General features: G+C 33.4%; 2 protein-coding genes across 2 annotated transcripts in view; both read left to right on the top strand.

Moving 5' to 3' along the window:
• The first annotated feature begins 463 nt into the window (after positions 1-463).
• LOC129220285 (cytochrome P450 2B11-like) lies at positions 464-17,725 on the top strand. The gene is made up of 7 exons (XM_054854673.1): positions 464-615; positions 2,306-2,677; positions 4,898-5,231; positions 8,026-8,216; positions 9,317-9,580; positions 13,346-13,519; positions 17,297-17,725. The coding sequence occupies exons 2-7, from the start codon at positions 2,326-2,328 to the stop codon at positions 17,461-17,463; spliced, it is 1,482 nt and encodes a 493-aa protein (XP_054710648.1). The 5' UTR covers positions 464-615; positions 2,306-2,325; the 3' UTR covers positions 17,464-17,725.
• Positions 17,726-18,944: 1,219 nt separating this feature from the next.
• LOC129220892 (uncharacterized) overlaps positions 18,945-26,140 on the top strand; it is a 52,110-nt gene continuing 44,914 nt past the window's right edge. The window contains exon 1 of the mRNA XM_054855326.1: positions 18,945-19,062. Within this exon, the coding sequence (XP_054711301.1) occupies positions 19,036-19,062 (27 nt within the window). The 5' untranslated portion in view covers positions 18,945-19,035. The remainder of the gene's footprint in view (positions 19,063-26,140) is intronic.

The raw sequence follows: 26,140 nt of genomic DNA on the forward strand, positions 1-26,140 counted from the left end.
ATAGTCAAGAAGCGAATTAAAATTGCGCTCTACGTTTGCTATCAACCATATTGTTGGCAATACACGTGAGTAAAGATGCAAATTAAATATTTTGTTCTCTGAATGGCAAACTGAATGGCATTTCAACGTTTGTGATGTCATCGGCTGAAGCATAAAGAAGAAAAGCGCACAGAATTAAGTACTTTTTTAAAAATATTAAATTTAAACAAATTATTTAAAAAATGGTCAGATCCTATGTTTTTAAACATGCTCATTCAGAAAAAAAATACTTTTAAAATTTTGGAAACGACCCCATTGCCTTCCCCCCCCCCCCCTCCTTTCCACCCGATTCTCTTCCTCGCATATATCAGAACTCGGTCGAAAGCGCTTTCGAGTTCATCCTTTAGCAAATCAAACACACACTATGCCTCTTTTTATCACTACTCTCCTTGAAGTGGAGTTTCATGTAGGCTTGAATGACGCAAGCATTTTTTATAAGCTAGCTACACGTATTTTATTTCGTCCAATCGACTTACAGCAGTAACTCCGACAACAAACGTAGATGTCAAATCGCTGCACTGTTGTCATTCAGAACAAAAAGCATTAACAAAGTCGAAGGAATTTTAATTTTGCCAGGTAAGAAATTTCAAATGTTATCTTAACGTCGTGCCGCTCAGATATGTGTAGAATTCCATGTTTGAATGTTTAGAATATTTTATATTTTTTAAGTTTTTTATGTTAGGTCATATGAAAACATATCAGTTTTAAATGAAAAAGATATGTTAGATAGAATTTTCAATCTTAGCTATTTATTTAATGGATGTTAGAAAGATGATGCAATAGAAAGACACAGTAGGCTCAATTAGTTCTGGATGGAACTTCCTGCTAAATCTCTATTGTTTTGGAACGGCTTGCTGGTTTTAAAACTCTGCTGTGTTTTTCAACTGTGTTTAGGTTAATATAATCAGACCTGTGATTTCGAATGTATTCAATGCAAATTTTCTACAATCCAGAGGGGCATACCCCCTCCCCCTCTTAGCCCCCTAAATGACTGGCCGAATTATGAAACCAATTTATATGTATGAAATGAAGAATAATTTCCGGAAGTATCAAAATTGGCAGTTTTTGACAATTGGTGGTTTTATCCGGTTTTAACCACGATTTTCTCTGACATATCAAAATCCCTTTTTGACTATGTCAAAAACCTAAATTTCTGCCCAAAAACTCCAAAAATATGATATTGGCAACAAAATTAATTTAAAAGTGATTCTTATAGTTTCATTTCGATTTCATGCACTAAAGAAAAAGTTTTTAACTGTTTTAGATTTTTAAACTTACGTACATAGAAAATTCTTTAACATTGTTTTGATTCATAAAATAAAAGAGGTAAAATTTGTAGAATAAAAGGGATATTATTAGAATTAAAATTATTATAAATCGCAGTATATTTAAAAGTCTATATAAATAAAACAGATAATACACATTTTTGTATGTATGTTTGTATGTTTCCTATACAAATCCACAGTTTGCGTCGGGTCTCGACCAAATTTGGCATAGATGTGCTTGGTCACCCGAGATGGAACGCGAAGTTTCAACCAAAGAACAGAACCGTTCACATTAAAATTTTAGGACCCGAAAATGACATTAAATGTCTCTTTCTTCCCGAAATAATTATCTAATCGGTTCTACTTTAGTCTCGTTCGATAGCCCGCGAAAATTACCCCTTTAGAAGGCTTTGTTTTAACCCTGGAGTTGAAACCACCAAATTCCTAAAATCACGAACAGAAAAGTTATAACCATTTTTAAATAAAGGAAAATCAGTTTTAAATCGAAAATTTATTGTCTGCTGCTCTCTCAGTTTTAAGTAGCGTGAATAAAATCGTTGGGAAGAAAGATCTGTTGCCATTTTTTCTCGATTGTGAACAAATAAAATTCTTGCCTTTGTTTAGAGGCTTTTCCTGTAATCAGAGGGTGTAAGAAATTTTTCTTTTCGTTTACTTTCCGCGATCTGTCGGGAAATCTTACATTTTTTTTTAGCTCGAGCCTGAAGTTGCACACGCGTCTGACTGCACTTGACAATAATGTTAGTAATTGACAGTTTTCAACCTTTTTTTACTTTTTCGTCAGGTTGTTGACAGTTTTCGATTAGTTTTCAACATATCACGTCAGAAACTGGTTTTTGACGTTAAAAACCCAACACTGGGAAGTATTGATTCAATGATAAATTTTTATCACATATTGCACCAACACTGTCTAATATTTCTAACGTTTTAAATAATATTTTTAACTCAGTATTTAATTCTTGCGTTTTTATTTTCTATTTTAGGACACACTAAATCCACAAAAATGTTGAAATGTCTCCAAGAAAGCCTTTATACTTTGTCTCCTGTTTCTGTATCGGCAACGACAGTCCTCCTCACCATCATTTACTATTACTTAAAAAACAGAAATATTCCACCTGGACCACTCGGAGTTCCGTATCTGGGGATGTGGCCGTTTCTGGCTCACTACACTGGCCATATCAAACTTCATGAGATGAAGAAAAAATATGGCGACGTTTTCAGTTTCACAATTACCGGACAGTTGTACATCAATCTCGGAACTGTGAAAGCTCTCAGGGAAGCACACATAACTAAAGCTGATTGCTTCGCTGGAAGGCCAACTGTGTTTACCATGGTGGAAAATGCTTTTGAGGGAGGTAAGATAATTTTGCTTCTCTTAAGATCGACCCTGATACCATATTAGTTATGCAAGTCAAAGCTGTTATGTAAGTTGCCTGGTTCCAAAGGTTCATACCCACTGTTATTTTTACCATAATCGTAATTGATTACGTTTTCTCGTTATTGACTCCAAGCTGCTAAGACTCATCTCTGGATCCGCACTTACTCTGTTTGCTTATTTTCTACACCAGAGATTCTCAACCTATTGGTCCGGCGGACTGGCACTTGAAAATTTGATCGGTCCTCGAGAGATTTCTTCGTCCACATGAAAAAAAAAATCTTATTCAAAACATAAGGGGGGGGGGGAGAAGAAAGACAGAAAGCAAACACCACATTACTAACACAATTCGATATCTTTTATGTGACTGTTGTGCTTAATTTTCGTAGCTTTCTATGGTTTTTCGGCAATGTTTATTACTTATGTATAATTATATCCATTACAATTATTACTAATGCTATTTTTAACATTTCAATATTTTTGTAAGAGTCCTTTAATACCTTTAAAGTTTTATTTAAATGTTTATTAATTCATTTATTGTTATTGTTTTGTAAAACAAAAAATTTAAAAAAAAATGGAAAACCCCTCAGACGTTTGCAAAAAATTGTCACAACTGTTTACCGATCCCTGAGTCTAAAGTTTTTTTTTTCTTTTTGAAAAAAGTAAGAGAAAAAGGAAATTAACACTCGACCCTTTTTCAAAAAAATCACATCTCTTTAACGGTCCACAAATTAAAAAAAAAATTCCTTTTGCAAAAAAAAAAGGGGAAAAAGAAAAAAAGAGAAAAAAGAAATGCCAAAAAAAAGGAAAGGAAAAGAAGAAGAATAGGAAGGAAACATCACCGGTCTGCGATTGTTTTCAGAAGCTGTTGCCGGTCCACGGGTTAAAAAAGGTTCGGAAACGCTGTTCTATGCAGTTTCAGTGTTTAGCTTGTGTTTCATCCAAAAGGCGGCAGCAATAGCATGCATTAGGTGTCCTTCTTCAATAATGTCACAAATGGCAACAATGTTGTCGACAGTGATGCCTGTACGCGGTCTTCTTTCATCAGGATCGTTTTCCACCACTTCTCTTCCTGCTATAATTTTTCAGCTCACTCATACACTGGAGGGTGCTAAGCGTTTCTTTCACAAACTGTGTAAGAAGCTGTCTCAACATTTCACAGGGTTTGGTACCAACTTTTACGAGAAATTTAATAAGGATGCTCTGGGAAACAGACGTTTGCACCTCTTGCTCATTCATGGCGTGCCCAGATCTCCAATGTGTGTGCGAACACAAAATTCCTTCATCAGATACCCCCACCAACATATTGGCAAGGCACCATCTCAGATTAATCAACAGCACCGTTAGAGTCAAATTCCGGCGTACATTCAATTAGCGCTCGTATCATAAGATTCTACATACTCGTAAAGTCGTAATAAATTGAAAATTGTTATTCTTGGACTTCCGTCAGTATGGTTCTGAAGTGCAGAATTGAATGGATCCCTAATAGACGGGCATGTGTCTCAAATTAAAAATTTTATCTTTAATTTGTAACAGATGTCCGTCCTTCCTTCTAGGACAAGAAGGACTTAAATATTAATGAAGATCAAATGTAACATATGACCTTCTTCTACAGCAACATATGCCCTTCTTCCACTGCAACATATGCCCTTCTTCCAGTGCAACATATGTCCTTCTTCCACTGCAACATGTGACCTTCTTCTTGAGACCCATTCAATTATAGCTATGTATTGAATAATTTTTGTTTGCAAGCGTAATTTCACTTCAAAACAACTGCAGAAGAAATTGGGGTATTTTCTTAAAACTGTGATTATAACTTGAATCAACTCATCATATTCATTGGGTACCTAACTTTAGAGAAGACTGATTAAACTTCCCATAGCTCGAACTACCAGTACCTGGACGGTTTTATCTGTTTTCTTGTAACTTCGAGTTATCGAGAGTTGACAATTTTTTATGTCAAAAAATAAGACTGAACTTCCGATGAATTTTAACATTTAAATCAAGATTTTGAGATTGTTTTTGTAGCAGATTTTAGCTAAATTAAAAAGTCATATTGATTATCAATCCTCAAGTGGATGCCATCGTCCAGAAATCTGTCGACATCAAGGTTTTAGCAGGGGGCGATAAACAACGCAAAAAGTAAAATTCTTGATTGCTTAAAGAACCTTTTCATTGTCCTCTTTTTTCTTCTTTCCAGGACTTCCGTACATAAATGGTGAGCATTGGAAAATCATGCGGAAGTTTTTCTCTCAAGGTTTTAAAGAATTCGGCCTGACAGCATCAAAGAATGTCAATGATGGGCAAATATACGACTATCTAAACTCAACAGTAGAAAAACTCCGTGCGTCACGTGATACTACTGTGAATATCGTAGAACTCTTTGCAGAGAAATGCACGAATATGATGCATGGAATGGTTTTGGGCAGCGATGCAATGACAAAAGAAGAATTTATGGAATTCAACAGCAATTATGAAAAAATGTTAGGAAGCATGTCTCCACTAGATATGATGACTACTGGATTTTTCGCTAAGTAAGCAATGGAAAGCTTTTCTTTTTCTTAAACATACCCAGCTTTAGCCATTCACAAAAAGCTAAAGTAACTTCTTAAACATTTAAATTTCTGATCATATCGCATAATAGTTTTTGCTGCAAGAATGTATTTTTTATTGTCTGTTTGAATTCTATAGCCAGATGTTAGAGAGACAGCATATATAATTCCCATCAGTAGAATGGATTCATTTACCTAAAAATAATTATCTACGTATATTCTTTCACTAATAACAGTGAGGGTGGACAGGAAAAACATTATTTTTCAAATTTCGATCTTTGGTAGTGTGGAAAAGGTGGCATTGGTAAAGCACAGAGCATATAAAAATTTCATTCTTTTTTTTTTTTTTTTTCTTTTTTCTTTTTGCAATATCTTGATCTGCTGCAATTGGGTTGAAGTTTTGCCTAAACGCTGTTTTTTTTTTTTTTTTTTTAAGCAAAATTATTAAAAAAAGAATTTTCTGTTTTCAGTGATGGGTAGTTCTAAAAAGATGCCAGTGGTGGCACTAAATTCCCATTAAAATAGAGGTGTGCGGTATAATTCCTTTCTTCGCCAGGAATGTGTAGATGCTATGTTGCTGTTTTCGCCGTATTTGTCTGAAATACAGTGAAACCTGTGTAAGTTGACCACTTGTGGTGCAGTACTTTGATGGTCAACTTAGACAGGTGGTCAACTTATAGAGGGTAGTAATGAAAACTTTTTTTTTTTGTCATTTCTTGTCCCATGCATTCATTTTTAAACTAATTGGAATACTTTAAACTCACTGTCATTGTTTAACATTACTTTAAAACAATAAGAAAAAATGTTGTTTAAATATTTTTAGAGATTATTTACTAGAATGACGCATAAAGTATCATACAAGTTTAAAATTTCTGAATCGATCAAAAAAAAAAAGCCTCATTGCTTATGAAACACTACTTACTTGATATTAACAATTTCTAAAAATTCATAACAAGTCAAAAGTGACTCAAATTCTTCCTTTGGTTTTTTCTTGTACATGTTTAACCATGGTAATCTACTTTTCAACAAAATACCTCCTTATTGAATTTTGGGGCATTTTCTGGGACAACATGAGTCCAATATTTTTCGATGGAAACATAAATATTCATAGGTTTTCTAAAATGTCTGGTTACTTATTTGAGGCACAACTGATGAAACTTTTAGTACAATCTAGTGCTTTTGCCTAGTGGTCAGCTTATAAAGGGTTTTTTACAATACTTCAAACCAAAGCTGGTGTATATTAGTGGTCAAGATAGACAGGTGGTCAAGATAGAGAGGTGGTCAAGTTACAGAGGTTTTCCTTCATTATAAAAGACGGGACTAATTCCGTTCTTGACAAAAGCGGTCAACTTAGACAGATGGTCAACTTACAAAGGTGGTCAACTTTACTCGTTTTACTGTAATTATAATTTGTCACATATGATGCATTTTTAGATGCTTGGTTTATTATAAGCTAACTACTTATTTCTTATGAACTTTAAAACTTAAAACATGATATTAGAAAACTTTATGCAGCTGTGTTACAAATTAAAGTTAAATAGCACCGAATTCAACAAAAAAATAAAAAAGGAATAGATGTACAGAAAATTTCTACTCGCATTTCCAATAGAGTGTTCTATCCAATAAAAGCTTATTCCATGTTGAATTTCTGCTTTTCAGCGCTTTTACTTCTGCTACAGTTTTGCTACAATAAAAGATTTTCTTCCTTCGCGGTCATTTGAAGCTTCCGTGCTATTTTAGTACTTCACAGCTGATGTAAGACTTGTAAAACAGGCTGTATATTCTTATACTGTTTCGTATATTATGTTTGTTTCCATATCTTTTGGCAAAAGACTCCTCATGATTCGCGGTTCGCCGACACTAGTTGAGATCCGAATCTAACAAAGCGTAGTATTTCGTAAATCTGAATTTTAATTTTGCTGTGTTTGCATTGCATTGTTGTAAATTCTAAGAATGACCATATTATTTACCTGTCTCGATTCCTTTGCGTACCCTGATGGTAATTTCTTTAGGACAATCATACAGGCAAATCAATTCATACTGCGAACAGTTCGAGTTATTGTAAGGTCTCTTTAGTTTTTGAAGTAGGGTCCGGTGGGTTGGAATGGGTTCCATTGTAGTCTGAAATCTTGAACCTGATACTCGTATTTTCGCTTACATTATGCTTTAGTTTTCTGACCGGAGCCAAAGCTTTAAAAACAAACCTTACAATTGAGAACTAATTTTGCTACAGGTTGCATCAAGTTTTCGTAATAGCAAGGAGCGTTTCCACCTCATTTATTTTATTACCTCACTTGTGTTATTTATTGTTTTTAAGTGTTCATGTAATGCGTGATATTTGTCTAATATTTTGATCCAGATCGTCCGGGCAGGGCTCGAACACTTGTTATTCTATTTACTAGTCGAACGTTCTGACGATCGAGCTATTCAGCTCTAACGGTCACAGCGCAAGTTAAACTTATAAATTTAATCGAAAACCTCAGTCCAGTGCTTTAAAAAAGTTTGTTTTTTTTTTGACAAAAAATATAAAAAATTTTTAGACTGTTTGTCTATTTTTCGTCATTAACCTGCACGATAAGCTTTAAAATGAGTGGTAAATCAAAGAAATTGATCAAGAATTGAGGAAGATCTCGCATAGCAACAAAAAACAGGCTACAGAAATATTATGTAAGGATTGCAAGTGACAGAGTTATCGTTAACTCATTTTTTGAAGCGTCACGACTTTTTAGTGATTTGTTTAGTTATGTGTCTAATAAATTTGTGAATTTATTTTCAGGAGGGTTATCGTACCGTTTCGTCACTCATACAACAAAAGTTTAGTAAATATGGAAAAATTACTCTATAAAATAATCGACCGCAGAGAAGCGACGTTTGATCCAAACAACGTTCGTGACATTATAGAATACTTTTTGAAAGAACGAAATGAGCGACGGAGCAAAGGAGATCCTACCGCCCGGTATTTTACAAGTAAGTACAGAAAAAAAAACTGTCTACATAATTATGTTAACAATTAAATTTATAATGTCGACGATACAGAAACTAATGCTTTGCGGAACGGGAGAATTTTAAATTTTCTCTAAACATCTTTTTTCCATCTTTTTAATTTTAACTTAAGTTATAAAAACCTTATACGTTATCCTGAGTCAACGTGACTTTTGTGATTTTATTTTCTCTTTGCATTGTTTTTCGTTTACCAGTCGATATATCCGGTACTGCACCGGTTTTAAATACAACATACTTCCATTACAACTCAACAAATCACTCAACGTGACTAGCTCAGATTTTTAGGAATATTCAGGAATCTTACTTTTGGCATCTTAAATTTGTATCTATATATTTTAAAAAATCTGTTATTCATAATTGGTGAGCAATAAATTTTTGAAATTAGTTAAGTGACTCGTTTTTTACTTGCTGTCCGTGCTAAAAAATGTTATAAATCCATTTCTGTGGCAGCTACAGAGCTATATAATAGACCTTTTCAAAGACGTTTACACGTAACTTAATGTGTATTTTCAAGAAGAAAAAATATATATTTTTCGCAAAACATAAAAAAAAAACTAAAAACAGTGCCCTTTACATTTTTTTTTTCGAAAAAAAATGTTATTTCATGTTTTTTAAGGAGAAACTCTCCAAATGAAGTAATGGAAATTATGACGTAATCATCCAATTAAAAAATAAATAGATTTAACGTTAAGATCATTGTAAAATAAAAGCAAGAAGCAATCTTGCGTTCTCAAAAAGGGGAAGGGGGGAGAGAAAACAAACTTACAAGGAAGATAGAAAGGCATTAAAAACAAAGAGTCGTTGTGTTCGAACAAATAGTTTGCACAGATTGTTGATCGAACCCTTAGGTTGTGAAAGTAATGTATTTTTATTTAAAGCTTTTGAAAATTGATAATTTCTAACATTAAGATCCTTATTTTCATATTACTATCTGCGACGCCCAAAATGTACAGCGAACAAAAGTTAAACTTTCAATGAACATTGCTTTTTATATTTATCTGCAATGATTTTTTCCCAACACAATGATGCTATTCGTAAAATTCGTATTTTAATTTCAATTTCAGAAAAATGCTTGATGGCAACCCTTATCCAGATCTTAGGCGATGGTGTCTCTGGTGTTGCAGCTTTTATAGCGACTTTTGTGCAATTAATCGCCAAATATCCGGAGGAGCAGGAGAAAGTGTACAAAGAGCTAATCGAAGTTGTCGGTGTTGATAGACAACCTTCATTGGAGGACAAAAGCAACCTACCCTATACCAATGCTTTTATGCATGAAGTTTTGCGAAAGTCAGATTTCTTCCCGCTGTTTCCAAGTCTTTTATGCACAAGTACTTCCTTTGTTCATTTATTACTTCGGTACATTTCGGTACTTCATTATTCAAGATGCTTTTAAAGTTATCATCACAAATAAAAACTTCTTAATTAGTATTTTTTTAAAACATACAAAATGCTGAAAGTTTTTGTGTAAAAAAACGAGGGAAGTTATAGAACGAAGATTCAGGGGGGTGGGGGAATATTCAAAGTTGATAATGCATTAAATGCAGTCAAAGTGACCACGAAAACAGGCTATAGATTCTGATCAACTGAATTTCTAAATTTTTACAATAACAACAAGAATAACAATAATATAAGGAACATACTGGGAAAAACTAAATCTATTATGAAACAAATTGAAAAAAAAAATTTAATATTTAAAATATATATATATATATATATATATATATATATATATATATATATATATATATATATATATATATATATATATATATATATATATATATATATATATATTAGGGTGGTCCTTATTTATATGGGAAAAAAAATTTTCGGAATACAACAAGTGACGCCCCCTAGTTTTGTGACACTATAATAAAAAGTAATGTGTGCAAAATTTGAACTCGATCGGTCAATAATAACACGTGCCCCTAGGCCGTTGAACTTTAACACTTTTGATAATTTTTCCACAACTCTTCGAGTTTTCACTTCAGACCCAGTACATCGTTTCTCCTAGGTTTCCAAAATATTTTTACAGTGAGGTAGCACTAAAATTAATATTTTTAATTACTTTATATCATCTAATGATTTTACGTTGAATAAAAATGAATTAATGCTATAGAAACGGTTCCTTAATCGTACGCCTTTTTTAAATGTATCTCGATAGTGTGTATTTTTTTCCGATAGTCTTGGACGGTCTGTAAAATCAATTGTTTTTGTGACTCATATTTGGTAAATTAGTTGTGAAATTCTTCGATTAATATTGTGCTCCTCCTTCAGTTGTATCATTCACAATTTTCAGTATTTTAACAATCTCTCTTCCCTTTAAATAGCTTCCTTCATTTTGCCGTGAATCAGGATCAAATAGGAAAAAATCTTTTAGTATTTGAAACTTATCAAACTTTTTATTGACTCGTAATTGATTCTATAAAGAGGAAGATCTTTGCTAAAAAAGTATTCCAAATCATCTATGGTTATCTGAAATTTGTTAAACAGTCATCAGACATGACTTCCTTATCACAAGCATTTTTTGGACTAGTCATTTCCTATCATCAAAGTTAATTCCTTCATCTATTACCGACAAAGCTACTAGTTTATACCCTAAATACCATAAGTGATTTATGAATTTTCCAATCAATGCTTCTGCTGCATGTTTGTAATCATTTTGTACGCTGCTAGTTTTTCAGACATATTATATTATGCCAAGGAGCCTCGATTGGGTTGCTGCGAAAAACCATATCTTCATACAGCATTTAATTGTAAAACAGCATTGAAGGGCTTTCTTTTTATGTAAGGTCAATTTAAATTGTTTCCTAAATATAAAAATTTTCAAACAAAAATTCCTTTTGCTACCCATGTGGCTCAGGGATAAGCTCCAGGTTGCCGAAAATATATCCCTGAAGGAGGAAATTCACCAGGAAATATTATTACAAGTTACGAGAATTCTCTGTAATCTTTCTCAATTCCGCTTTTTACGAACAATAATATGTCATCAACTTCGTCTTTTAGGAATTAAGTGGTATGTATACTTGAATGAAATGTTATAAGTTCTGAATGATAGAGATCTTTCTACAAAGTTTTAAAGCGCTTAAATAATAGAATATCTGATCTAGAACTAAGAAAGGCAAGAACTTCTTTAAGGACACACTGTGCTGTACGATTTCAAGTGCATGATGATGGCAATCCAAATGTAATGTATCACCGTTCAGTTTTTGCTCTAAAAAATTGCATGCACAATTTATACGGTTGGTATTGCAAGTCGTTGTATCAAACACTACAGCTAGAGCAGTTAGCAATAAAGAACTATCATCTAAGATATCATATACAACTGAAGAAATATCTAAGGAATTCCGAGTAGCTGTTCAATATTAGGACCTGAAGCTATCACGGTAATCCTTTCGGCGTTCTTTTTCCAGTTACATCTGGATGTAGCTTTGTAACCCAGGGAATAACTACAAAATCTAAATTTAAATTCATGAAATTTAATTTTACCTCTCGAAGATTTTCTCTTGCTCTCTTAAGGAATGTACGATTGATCACTAGGTCATTTGGATTTAAATTTACTGCATCTACAGAGGCTGTAAATAAATGAACAACATGTTTGTTTCTAATATGGCATTTGTCTAACAGTGATGAAAGGCGAGATGATATCAATAGTTGGCAAGTTGTTTTGCATTGTGGTAAACCAGCTGTAGAACACAAAAGTTCAACAGGTTAAGAAAGATACCCATTTCGGTTTCTAAATCTTGTGAATCGCAAGAATTTGATGATAATAAAGTGCTACGTACTGAAATAGAAAAAAATTAATTTATAGATTTCTACATTGTTCCGATCTGAATATTTTTTTTAAATTTATATTTTAGCTATGTAAAATACAGTATATTTTTATGTTAGGAGTAATCGAGGATTTTCCGAAATTTATATTTTAAAAATTAAAAATTGCATAAGCATTTAGGTATGTTTATAACTAAAGAACAGCGAATTGAAATATAATTGCAATTATTTATATTTATTGCATCGAAACCTTGCGACTCTACTTGCCACACCTATTACATACAAAGGGAATTTTGTAAATCAACACCCCCAAAGCCTGGAGGAGGCAATTTGTTGTTGTTAAAGATCATTCATTAATGGCCTATAGAATCCTTTGTGTCCATCTTGGTGGTAGCTGGTAGGAAACGTTCCCCTGCCGCTTCAAGCTCAGAAAAGCGGTACGCTTGACCCAAGGCAATTGGTGTACATGTACCCTCTGTAGCATGTTAAATTTTACAGAATGAAAGTGAGAGAATGGTTGGTTTGGAAGTAGCAGCACCTATTGAGATTCAAAATTACTTTAAATATAAAACGTTAGAATATTTTTACATAAAAATGAGAAAATCCGCATTTTTTTCTTCGAAACTCAAAGAAGAGGGCCCTAGGGGCACGCGTTAATATTCATGGATTGACTTAAAATTTTGCAAGGATCATTTATTTGTATAATGGAACAAATTGAGGGGGCGTCGCGTAAAATATCTGCAACTTCGAAAATAAGGACCACCCTAATATATATATATATATTTTTCAATGTTCTCTTGCAAAGCAAATTTAGGAGGAGGAAACAGTATATATCTTTAAATTTTCTATGGATTAAAATTAGTTTGGCAGTTGAAGTGCATTCATAGAAGGGCAGTAGTAGTAGCATGCATTCCACTAGTGCGTGTATGAATATAATCCACTAGTGCGTACTGATGATCATCCGAATTCCACGTCATATGTGCAGATTTATTGAAAAAAAATCCGAAAATACAGGGGCTAAGCTTTTTTTTTTTTTTTTTTTTTGAATATTTTTTTTTATTTTTTGAAGCTCTCATTCCAATTAGGTCTGCTTTAAATCAGATGCCTCTAAGAACATGAATATAACACTGTTCAAGCTTCTTGGCAAAATGTTTTTAATAAATAAACACTAATAAATAGAAAAAATATAAAAAATAAGGCAAGGTCAAAATTATCTTAGGCAGATAACATTTTAAATTTTTACCCCTAATGGTTAGCCTGCAGTTCGAAAAAAGCTTTTATCAATTTTTTTATGCTTAAATATATTCAAATTTTCTTTTCAGAGGAAACAACAATCAGAGGTTATAGAATTCCTAAAGGATCGATTACGTTAATGAATATATATTCTGCTCATAATGATCCAGAATGCTACGAAAAGCCAGACGAATTCAGACCTTCTCGATTTATTGCCGCTTCAAACAAGCCCAGAGAAGATTTGCCAATAAGTTTTGGGGTTGGTGAGTATTGAAAGAGCTTTGTACAATTTTTTTCTGTCACAAATGGAGCGTTCAACGAAATCATCTAACTTTTGTCTCACTTTCTTCAAATTTCAACACTCGTGCAACACTCGTGGAGAAACATAATGTAACATAAATTATTCAAAAGCAGTTCAATTTTAACAAGAAAATTTAAAAGACTCAATGTATGAAAATGCCTAAATTTTTTTCAAATAGGGTTGGTTGGAGAATGTAGGTCACTTGGGTAAGAAGTTTATTGACCTAAAACTGAAGTATGCGTATGGCTTTCATGCATTGTTACACTGATTATGTCACATTTCACCACAGTGATCAGTTTTGGGTATACACTCTATCACAATTTTTAAAAAAAAGAAAGAAAACGCACCACACGCACCCTGTTTTAACGAGAACTCGGATTTAGCGAGGAAATCAAAAGGATTTGGTCGGTGCAATGTTAAGTCCATAGGAACAAAACTCACTTTTAACGAGCAAGTCTCGCTTAAAGCGAGCAATATTTTTGTCATAAATGAAATGTCTGTTGATTCGCTTCTTTATCTTCCGAAAACATTTTTCTATTTTTGGAAAACTTCTATTAACATGTTGAATTCAACCGAAAGTTAGAGAAAAGACATAAATCATGAGAACAAGTGATGACACGGCCCTTTTTGTTTTTTTGTTTTTTTTTTTTTTTTTGTTTTTTTTTGAAATTCGTGGAGTAGAGACTAATACAAAAAGTGTATATTTGTTGAAGATAATGTTATTATTTGCGATATATACTTCCGAGGATACTGTGGCTAGAAGTCAAGGGAGAGGCGGGAAAAAAATAAAAGCGTCCACCATAACGACAAATGTCATGTGAAGAACATAAAGTTAAACAGTCCTCGATATGCTTGGCTTCTAAAGTACAGAAAAACTCCTGTTTTGAAGCTACGGATGCAAATGACGATGGTTTTCGGACCTCACGTTTCTCGAAAACAATAACAAGAAAGATACAACAAGACAGTTTATATCAAATAACGAACTTCTTTGGTACTGTATAGAAATATAAAAATAACAGCTCAAGCATGTTTTATTTTTATGATTTTCCTCGCGAACCCGTTTTTTACAAGTACTCGGTTATAAGGAGCAAATATCGCGGTTCCTGCACGCTAATTTTTTGCAAGTTCGACTGTAGAAGAAAGTGATTACAAAATGAGAGTAAAATGATCATTTTTTACTGGAAAAATCCCAAATGAATGGAGGTTTGAGTACACTGTTGAGCCACCTCGAGCATAAGAGGCGATACAGGCCAGAGTTGAGGCATAACCAGAGCAGCCAACTTTTGAGAAATTAAATTAGTAGCAGAGTTTCATGGCGGGGGAGGGGTAGAAGCAAATCGGAAAATTTAATTACGAATGCAACAGACATAATGAATACTTTACATTAAAATTTACAATAGTGCAAGTAACATTTTACTCTATAAAAAGTACAAATAATAGTAATTTAGTTTTTTTTTGTAACATAAATTGTGGTAAATTTATTTTCTTATTTTTTTACAGACATTTGGAGTTTTATTAAAAAAAGACAATATTATCGAAATTATTTTAAAATAGATAATATCTGTAATGATTGAAAATGTTCCTGTGATTAAAAAAAGGGAAAATCGTAGGTTTTGGGCACGTTTTCGTAGCGTCGTAGTTCAAAGCACGTAGTTCGTAAAAACTACGATTTTTTCGTAGCAGTTGGCAGCTCTGGGCATAACATCCCGTACCAAGTTACTGTAAACGCGTCACTAGTTGGATTAAACTCATAGGCTGAACAGTGCACAATTTATCGTCTCAAAAATGTATCATGAAATCCCAGATGTGCTCGATTTGTGACAAATTAGAGCCTAGAGCAGGCCAGACAAGATGATATATGTGGAAGATGGGTTTCTGATGACGATAAAATCACGATCTAGTCAATTTTTGCTATCCTACATAGAAAAATGGGGGGGGGTGACCTTATTGGCCTACATGGCCGTATCTGGAGCACCTACCTTTTTTAAAACATGGGTCAAAACTTTAAACGTGAAAACCATAAAATTATTTACAACCATCTTCAGTGGGAAAGAAACTCTGTACAAATATCGCTCATTTGGAAGAAGAGTGCCACAATACGAATAAATGAAATTTTACGGGAGTAGCGTTTGAAGTTTAACTCTTCAGAAAATGTGCTGTAAAAAAAATTAATTTGTTGTGCTCTCCAGTAGTTAATATTAGAGCAAAAAATCTGTTCTGTATTTTCCAAATAGTTTAACGTCATTTGAAGCTCTTTATGCGAAAAAAAAAAGAAAATTAAAAATTTCGTACTATGGGCACTCTTCTTTCAAATGAGCAAAATAGCACCTTTATAAAAAGTGTGCTGTTGTGCAGAAAATCGTTTCAATCAATGATCAAGAGCAATTGAGGTAAGAACAGGATTGTGAGTATTCTTTTCTAGTCGTACCTGACTCTTGTGAAATTCCGTTTATGATAACAAATGAGTTTTAATGATGATTTTTAACATTTTTGCTCTACAAATTTGAGCTATTTTTATTTCCTTTTACGAAGTAAAGGAAGTATTGTATTCGCAAAAAAAATTTCACCCTAAATTGGCCTTAATTTCCATTTTGCTCGCTCCCGAATGAATATTGAATTCTTTTTCCAACCTGACCACACGTGGATCGATGCCTAAGAACGTATAAACACCCGAAATATCTATTGTGACGATCCCCGAATTAATTACAACGAGTTTTCTCGTGGCGTCTGTATGTACGTATGTTTTTGCGTTTGTGCGTATGTGTGTATGTATCTCGCATAACTCAAAAACATTATGCCCCAGAAAGTTGATATTTGGTACGTAGACTCCTGGTGGGGTCTAGTTGTGCACCTCTCATTTTGGTTGCATTCGGATTTTCCTAAGGGGGTCTTTACACCTTTTAGGGGGAAAATCATTGTTAATTTCAATGCAAATTCAAGTGGTGTTATAATTCGGCTAACACTTGGCGATATATCGCCAAGTTTTTGGTTGTCATGGTTTTTTTCGCCAACTAGGCAAAAAATTTGGCGGTTTTTCTTTAAATCTGATTTTATTTTGGCCACTCTTGGCGATATTTAGAGAGTTAACCATTGAATCACATTAAAATGTCCAATATCGGGGAAATTACTGTATAAAACTTTTTTTTTCTTTGCTTCAGTTCACAACAAACTAAGGGTAAAAATATTTAAAGTTTCTTTGCTTACTCCAAGGCACTATTATCATTAAATTGGAGTAAAAAGAAGTCATGTGATGCACACATCAGCTCGTTTATATAACTTTGAAAAAAAAAGCATTTTTCGAACATATTAAATAAAGCTTTAAAATATCTTCTTTCCGCCATTTTTCTTTTTTTTTTTCAGTCGTCTCGGAGACAAAAAAAAAAAATCTTAATTTTCACCCCAATTACAAATTATGACATTTTACGCTGGTCTCTTTCCTTAAGTATAACACTGTTATTAAGGGCTGCGCAACTATTGTTAGGGGTAACGAAAATCAAAATTGTCAATCTCTGAAAAGTTTATACGTCAAGATAAGCTCTTAAAGATCTACCAGAAACATCTATAGATTTTTTTTTCATATATAGATAACTTTTTCGGCGGCATGCGAGTGTAATGGAAAGGCCGTTCTTAAAACTGTAAATGTTTTGTTAATACTTGCGATTTCTTAAATGCTTTATTTTTTTCCCAACATATAACGTTTCTTCTATGAGTTATTTAATGATTGCTAACATAATTTCAGGAAAACGAGCATGCGCTGGAGAAGGCTTTGCCATGACTCAAGTATTCTTGTTTCTGACTACGATTGTAAAAAATTTTGAAATCTCATTGCCAAAAGAAATACCCTCAACAATTGCGGACCTAATGGAATTGAAAGTATGTGTCAAAGAACGAATTCCTCCGCGGTGATCTTCGGATGCCGTCTATAACTCACCGTAAGGAGCCTGTTTGTACTGTTACACTCCATCATAATTTGTTGCCGTTTTACTCTGGTTACTAATCAGGAATTAGTAATAGTTTTGTTCATAATGAGAATTTGTAATGTTCTCTACAGGGAGCAAAACAAATGAGGAACCTACTTTTATAGTTGCACATCATTGTTTATGTTGATTTATTCTGACTGAACCATGAAATTGTAATGTGTTTGCGCCTAATAAATGCATGAATGTGAGTTTGAGAGGCCCATCATTTAAAACATTTGACACATAAGGGGGGAGGAGAGGGTCAAAGGATGGATACTCAATGCTAATTTCATTGGGAAACTGAAAAAAAAAACACGCCCACTTACCATTTAAAAACATTAATATTTCCAAACCACGGGGAAGCAGTTGATGCCCGGAGAGCCCAAAATAACGGACCTCAGTTTAATATTCGCATGTGATACCGATCCGACTCTCTGAAGTCACGAAAGATAGCTCAAAATGTACTTAAATTTTGGAAAAAAAAAAAAAAAAAAAGATTTCCAAAGGCAACCATTCCCCTAACATTACTAAAAGTTGCGAAAAAGCACAATTTCTAACGTTAATTTTGAAGTTTTCCTGAATCTCTCCCACATACTAACCTTTATCTCCTAACACCACCAAGAATTGACAAGTTATTGAATTTTTAAGACAGATATTCTTAACATTTTCCAGATCCTTCCTTCAAAGCAATAAATGGCACATAAAGACCTTTTTCATACCAAAATTATCTTACATTTTACATGTTCACCCTTTTTCTAAAAAAAAGTTCATGAAACTTGAAGGACGATAGGCAATGGCGGCAGTTTCAAATTTAAATGATTTTCATCTTTCTACCAAACCTGTAACACATTCATTTCACCTTTAAATTTTAGCACTATTTTTTGGCTGGGTGTGTAGCAGGCCTGCCATTTCAAAGTTTTCTGAAGGAGGGGGGTAAGTAGTACATACTCAATACATATTACAGAATATTACAGAAAGAAAGCAACTAAATGCATAAATAAGTTTTGAAACATAATGTTAATGAAAGGGGGGAAGTACTTAACTCCCTCTGATCCCTCAATGACGGCCCTGGTGCTTACCCCCCCCCCCCCCCCCCGCCTTACCAAGAGAAAAAGTCAAACTCCGCTCATGATATGAGCATCCATTAGCACCCCTGGCAATCGTGAAAAGAGAGTTCAGAGCAGTGCGTAAATGGCACGACATCTTTTTTTCGACGCATACAAACAAAAACGTCACACAAATCACTTTAGTTTTAGGATCGGCCAGACCTCTGACCGCCTCTCTCAAGGCTATTTACTCTCTCTTTTCAAGGTTATTTCCTCTCGCTAAAAAAGGAGCTTCGGTGAATATAAAGAGAAAACGCAGATGACGCATTCGATTTTTTGCGAGCCTCACGCACGTGTCGCCGTTAGGCCAATCAGTTTCCAGCTTTTACACCCACAACAAAACACAGTTGTCAGTTGTCAAGAGTTGCTCCGCTGATTATTCGTCGCGGTTGAGATGCGATATCTTGAAATGAATGCAGAAGGAAACTGAATTCAAGGAGGTAAGAAACTTAAATTATTGTCAGTTATAAACACCTGGGCGAAACAAAAATTCAGCGTTACGATTTTTTATGTGATTTCGATTTTTTTTTCCTTTGATGAGATAAGTTGCATCGTTTTTCTGCTGTGTTTCGCAACAGTTAAATTTAAAATAAATAAATAAATAAACTGTAGTTGGATGAATTTAAAAATGTTTTTCACAACACTGAGTTTTCTGGAGGGATTTTTGGTTTGAGGAACATCTGTTTAGTTAGTACACTTCATAAGATGTCAGCCACTGACCCAATGCGAGATGCTCTAACATGGGTCTCTGATGGTTGAAAAAAACTTTTTAGAACTGTCTAACTGGGGTTGCTTACCCCCGGTAATCCGATAAGTAAAGTGCCGGAGTTGTGTCTGAAGGGTCGCGGGCTCAGTACCAGCCGGTCGAAGACCCTCCGTGTATGCTAATGATGACGAGTGCATATTAAATATGACGTAGGATCAATATTCCCCCAGTTAACATTCAAAATCAATACATCCTGGTCACTGGATCCATAGTTTCCCGGGTCCTAATCTGGATCAGAAAAACGCAGCTGTTTTCAGGGCCAGACACAGCCGATTGATGAAATCGTGTGCCAGGGGTGCCGGGGATTGTGGCGCAAGTTGCATCATCAAAATTGGGGGAGGGGGGGAATTTTTAAATTTATTTATTTTAATTTATTTATTGATTTATTTTTGATTTAAATTATGTATTTTATTTTATTTTATTTTACTCTTTTTATATTTTATTTTATTTACTTATTTAGCTTGTAAGTGTGTGTATGTCATTGGCGTAGCGCAGAACTTTTCTAATAAAATAAAAAAATAATTATAATTAAGATAATAAAAAAGGAAAAAATATTTTTTAAAGAACAAAAAAGAGTGAAAAATAAGAGAAAGAGGGTAAAGATAAGGTTTTGGGGGGGGGGGGGGAATTGGTGCCATTGAACTTGGAGGGGGCACCCTATCGTGTGTGGTGGAAGATTTGGTTCCGGTATAGTAGTGTGCCGATCGGCGGGGAAAAAGTGAGGTCAGATCTGAGGAAAATCCAGGTGGCGCTGCACTCGAGTAGTACGTTATGCTCCTCAATCAGACTCGTTTTAAATCAGCGATTGCATGCTGATTTCGCAGTTTAAAAACCCCGTTTTTCGGATTAAACTTATTTCTGCGCAAAAGACAAATTCTGTAATAAGTGCTAATTGTTACATGGGTGTTCGTTTATTTTTTGAAGCATATAAAATTACCTTATTACCTTATTATAAAACTACCTTACTTCAATGAAAATAGTAGACTATAAGGGCCCATTCATTAAATACGTAAGGGTCCCAAAGGGGAGGGGGGTTGGAAAAGCCTCTACGTACCCTTACTTGGGGGGAGGGTCAAACTCATTCTTACATAATATTTTCCAAGTCGATATTTCACATTAGACATTGCGCGGTCAAGTGATTTGGCAGAGATTATGTTCCATTTGCGTCTGGAAGGTAAGAAACGTGTTAGGATAAGATGTTTTTTTATTTGTTTTACAAAGAATTTATAGTGTAAAATATAATAAAGGAGTCGCATTGCGTACGGCATGTTTTATTTGTAATTAATATTACATCAAAAAAAAAAAAAAAAGTCGAAAAAACATGCAGTTTAGATTCTTTTCAGTAACTATTTCATTACGCAAAAGGTTTAATTTAATAATGTGAATTTAATAACGATTCCAGTGATGTAACGATTCAAGATTTGTTATTTTATCATTTTGAAAAACGAAATGGAATCTTACATAAGAATGGGGGGGGGGTGAAAATTCTTACGTAACCTTACATGGGGGAGGGAGGGTCAAAAATTGCCAAAATCATCCTTACGTAATTAATGAATGGCCCCTAAGTATTCAATAACAGCGCGTCTTTTATTTCGCTACTAATAATAAAGCCGAGTCTCTCTCTGGATTTCTGTCCGGAATTCTGTCTGGATCACTGTGACGCGCACAGCACCTATACCGTTCGGCCGATTTTCATGAAATTTAGTACAAAGTTAGTTTGTAGCATGGGGGTGTGCACCTCGAAGCGAATTTTCGAAAATTCGATTTTGTTCTTTTTTATTTTTAAATTTTAAAAACAGTTTCCGAAGCAGAATTATCATAAGATGGACGAGTAAATTACGAAATTATCCTGACGTGGAATCGTAACATGGAAAGAGCGAATGAACATAGCCAATTGGCGAGAAATTCATCATCCATTATTTGTAAATATACAGGCTAATCAAATGACCTTTTAATTTTCTCCTTCGGACAAAGTCGTGCGGGTACCGCTAGTTACAAAATAAAACTGCTTCTAAATTCTTGAAGCTAATTAAAATTATCAGGGCTTCTCAGTCTAAGTCGAAGAACAGGATAATCTACTTTTACACCTTTGACCAAAATAGTAGCATTGATTTGTAAATTTTCTTCTACTTCAATAATGATCTTTTTATCGTCAATATTATTTTCCACATAATTTTCATTATATACAAAAACTACAATATTTAGAGATTTTTTAAATTTCATACAAACCCAATATTCGTTAGGCAAATTAATATGAACAATTTCATCTATAATAGATAGAACGTGGAACTGTATACGTGGTTATTTCAGTTTCATCTGCGGAAAGATAAAGTTTTATTTTTTTCAAACAGGGAACATTTTTCTTAACTGCATAATTCCTGATGGACCTTTGCATTGGTATTTTTTTAGTAAAGTATGTTGGCAGATTTGGGAAAATTGTCATAATTGCCTCGTCTTTTAAAAAAAGTTTTCCCCGGGGAATCAAAACTTCCTCACCATTTATAATATGCTCATTATGCGTTTCAATAAAATGTTTTTCGAAATGCAGAGCACAAATTGAGCAATATTTATCAAAAACTTTATCTAACCTGGGAATAAACGAGTTCCACTTCTTTAGTTTTTCTTCATCTGCTGGAGCTTTAAAAAGCGAAACTTTTTCTTTGCATGTTTTGTATCCACTTTTGCACCCTGGTACGAAACAAGGTGAAGCTTTACTTCTTCTAATATTAAACTTTGATGCCTCCATTAAAAGCCTTAAACGCTGTTTCATGAAATATTCACGAAATAAAGGTAAAAAAAGAGAAACGCGGAACTAAATTGTAACAAAATCCCGCGTCTACTAATGTAAACACCGCGAAATTGAACGTACACCTCGACCGCACTGCCCTCTAGCGGTTTTCATACATTTTGTCTTCAAGAATCGAAGGGGAAAAAGCGCCGATCGGCACACTACACTATAGTTCCGGGTTCTGGAGTGGGATCTGTCTGCCAGCATTGTGAGCTTATGTTCCATTAAGGCGTAAAGAGAATCAATTCAATGCAATTTTTATCCATTACGCATTAGTAGAAACTTACAATTAAACGTGCATATTTTTCTGTTACAGTTGTAAGGAAAAAATAAAAATATGATAGAGAGATGTTTTTTTTTTTTTTTTTTTTGCGAAGCGGAGTTTTTTTTTTTTTTTTTTTTTTTTTTTTACTGAATAAACGAATCTTTAAATCAGAAACATGTATAAATAATTTTCATTGCAAATATCCGCCACACAACGTGCAAATTTCTCCATGTGTTTATAATAAAAGTGTTAATAATTTTAGATTCTGTTTTAGTTAATCGTTTATTATTTCATTTAAATTTTTTTTGTCAAAATTTGAATTTGCTCTTCCAATGTATTTTTATGAGCTTACTTTTAAAATTTTAAATTTTACTCAATTTTCTTTTTATTATTATTATTATCATTATTATTATTATTATTATTATTATTATTATTATTTACAACAAAAGTGGGGTATGAGTATAATAATTGTGAAAACCAATGGTTTCGGGGCAGGATTCGTCAAGCCGAACCCGGATGCAAAAAAAAAAGGGCAGGTTTTTTTTTTTCCTGAGAGTGTTTTCATTTCAAACGGGCGGGCCCACTTGAAAACCCCCACTGTCCCGGTAAAGTGGGATTTTTCAGAATTTATTGCATTTTTTAAACATTTACTTCAGAAGCAAACTGATTATTACTACATTGATCAATACCATGTGAAGAGAAAGACATCTTTCTTTCTGGACAATGTATTGAATATTAGAAACTAAAAACGCACATCGATTTCACATTTTTTTTTTCTTTTCATGCTTAGGAGATTAATGTAAGCAATGATTGACAAAAAAATATATACCTTTGTGCAGAGAAAAAAAAAGTAAATCAACAACGTTTATCGCACAAAATTAGCAGAATACTGCAGACACGTGTTTCCGGGTTACAAGGAAACCCTTTTTCAATGCAAAATAGTGAGCTTTTAGATGTAAAGACATCCAATTAGATGTCTTTATTGGTGATGTCTCTATTTTGCATTGAAAAATGGATTCCTTGTAACCTCGAAACGCGTATCTACAGTATTCTACTAATTTTGTGTGATAAAACGTTGTTGATTTACTTTTAATAAGCAATGATTATTTAAATCAATGTCAAAGATTTATTTATTTTATTTTTATTTATTTATTTAATTAGTTTTTTTGCAATTTTTGGAAAAATTCTTTGATGAATTGCAACATGGTATCTCTTTTTTAATAACAGCTTTATGCAAGGTTGTCAAGTGAAAAGGTTAAGTCACAATAACCTCATGAAATATACAAAAAGAATCCAACATTGCCTTCCTAAATTATGCATTCCTTAAACCATAACCATACTTGAATGTTTATGGCACATTTCTGTATCACTGCATGCAAGAGTTACTATGTGACTTATCAATTACTGATTTTAATAGCGTTCAAATTTTAATTTCCAACTTTCCAAGTCAATAAATTTTTTAATTATTCATGTTTATGGTTTATGCCATCGATATGCAGATATGGCTCTTTTTCATAAAATTGCATCATTGGTTGTGAGAACAAGCTGCAAAACATATATTACTGCATAATGTGTTTCAGGATTACAACGAAAACTTTTTTCAAAGCATCGTTTACATCCTTCTTTTTTTTTTTTTTTGTTAATTTTGCACATTTAAAAAACATGTTTGATAAGGAATAGATGCATAACTTAAAACTTTATATAACTCTATGATGGAAATAAGTAACAGAGCAAAGCAGTAATTTGGTATAAATAGAGACTGCGATGAAAATGAGTCTTGCAAAAAACATGAAAAAGTTTGGGTTTTTCATCAAAACCCGAGGTGGGCTCGGTTTCTTTCAACAAAACCTGGATTTTTTTCAAACGTTGCTTAGGGGCAACTGCTGGGGAAGTATGGATTTTAGTTGCATGATGTTTCTTTAAAATGTTCTTGCTCGAAAATACTTCAGAAATTACTATTTAATAACAAATATCATTATTTGTTTCTATGAATGTACTAAAATCATATACCTTGCTTCTTAAAAAGTACAGACTAATTTCCACACATCGTTACATACAGGTAATTATAGAGAGCGTGTTTTCCAATTCCTTGTAAAGTTTCCTTTTGTTCACAAAACTGGTTTTGCAATTACAACTGCGTTTTTTTAGATGATTGAGTTGGAGAAAATACCATTAACATACGCCCATAGCTATAATGATTTCGTTCCCACTTTTCCTATCAAGTCTTGAAAAAAAAAAAACCTTTAAGCTCTTTACGTGGAGGCATAGAAGTTTTTCCTAATATTTTTTTCAAACCTTTAACTAGTAATTTCTTAGTTTTAAAACATAATCATAAACTTCAGTTGCAAAAGTATAACTTTTTGACACATAAAAAAAATATGTTCAAAAATACGGTAATTCACGATTTTTTAAACTACAGATATCCCTCGTACCATAGTGCCTCTTTATATCGCTCATTCGGATATATCGCGCCTTTCTTTTGTCCCCCGAATAAATATACTTTAGAAAAAATGATGCTTCACATTTGATATCAAAGACAGAAAGTTATATTTGTCAGAAAAAGTATTTTCTTCTTTTTAAGTCAATAAACAATGAACAAAATTGGTAAGCTTTTCATTCACTTAATTCGTTGAAGTTTAGGCCTCAACTTTCAATTCGTATTCCACCATAAAACAATAGAAATATTTTTTTTTTATACATATTATTACAAGAACAATGGGGTTGTTTCCTTCAGTCAAAAGTACCACTTTTAGCCACTGAAATTGATAGAATGAGTAAAAAAAAAACACATGGACCCAGAAAATACTTTCATTTTCCCCACAGTTATTTTTTAATTATTTTTTTAAACCGTCCGATTTTGAAAACAAGGCGTGGTCTTTATGACGTCACAAATGATGCAATTTGGCGCATCTTCTACCACGTTTCCACGCTATGATAATCAAGAAGCAAATTAAATATTGCGCTCTCAGCTTGCTATCAACCCTTTCGTTGCCAGTACACGTGAGTAAAGACGTGAATTAAATATTTTGATCTGTAAATGGCAACACTGAGTGGCATTTCATCATCTGTGATGTCACACGACAGAAGCGTAAACAATGAAAGTGCACCGATTTAAGTATTTTTTTTTTTAAATATTAAACTTAAAACAAATTATTTAAAAAAAATGGTCAGATCCTATGTTTTTAAGCATGCTCTTTCAGAAAAAAAACTTTTTAAATTTGTTAAACGATCCCACACATTGGTAAGCTAATTTTCTTTTTCTTTTCTTTTTTTTCATTGAGAAACTAGTTCTGATATGATAATAGATTAATATTTTTGTTGGTGCACATGAAATTAGTTTGTATGTTAGTTGAATCGTTACTTTTATGACCTCGATTATGTCACGTTTTCGGATAGATGGCTTTTTTTTTTTTTTTTTTGTCTCCCGACGAGCGCGAAGTAACGAGGGGTTACTGTAATCTAAACTGATCCTTTTTGGTCAAACAAAAGTTTGTCAACAGTAACACCTACCCTAAAAAAGAGGTGCTTACCCCCAAACATTTCCCAAAGATTAGATTTTCATTGCTTCCAGCGATACAGAATGTACTCTTTTAATTGTAAAAGATGTTTGATTGAGCAAATCTCTAAAATGTATTGGTGCAAAAAGCAATCAGAATTGGCTCGTGTCATGTTCGAGATATTCTCTAATTCTTGTTAAAA

Source organism: Uloborus diversus, chromosome 4, assembly GCF_026930045.1.
Source record: "Uloborus diversus isolate 005 chromosome 4, Udiv.v.3.1, whole genome shotgun sequence".
Classification (NCBI taxonomy): Eukaryota; Metazoa; Arthropoda; class Arachnida; order Araneae; family Uloboridae; genus Uloborus; species Uloborus diversus.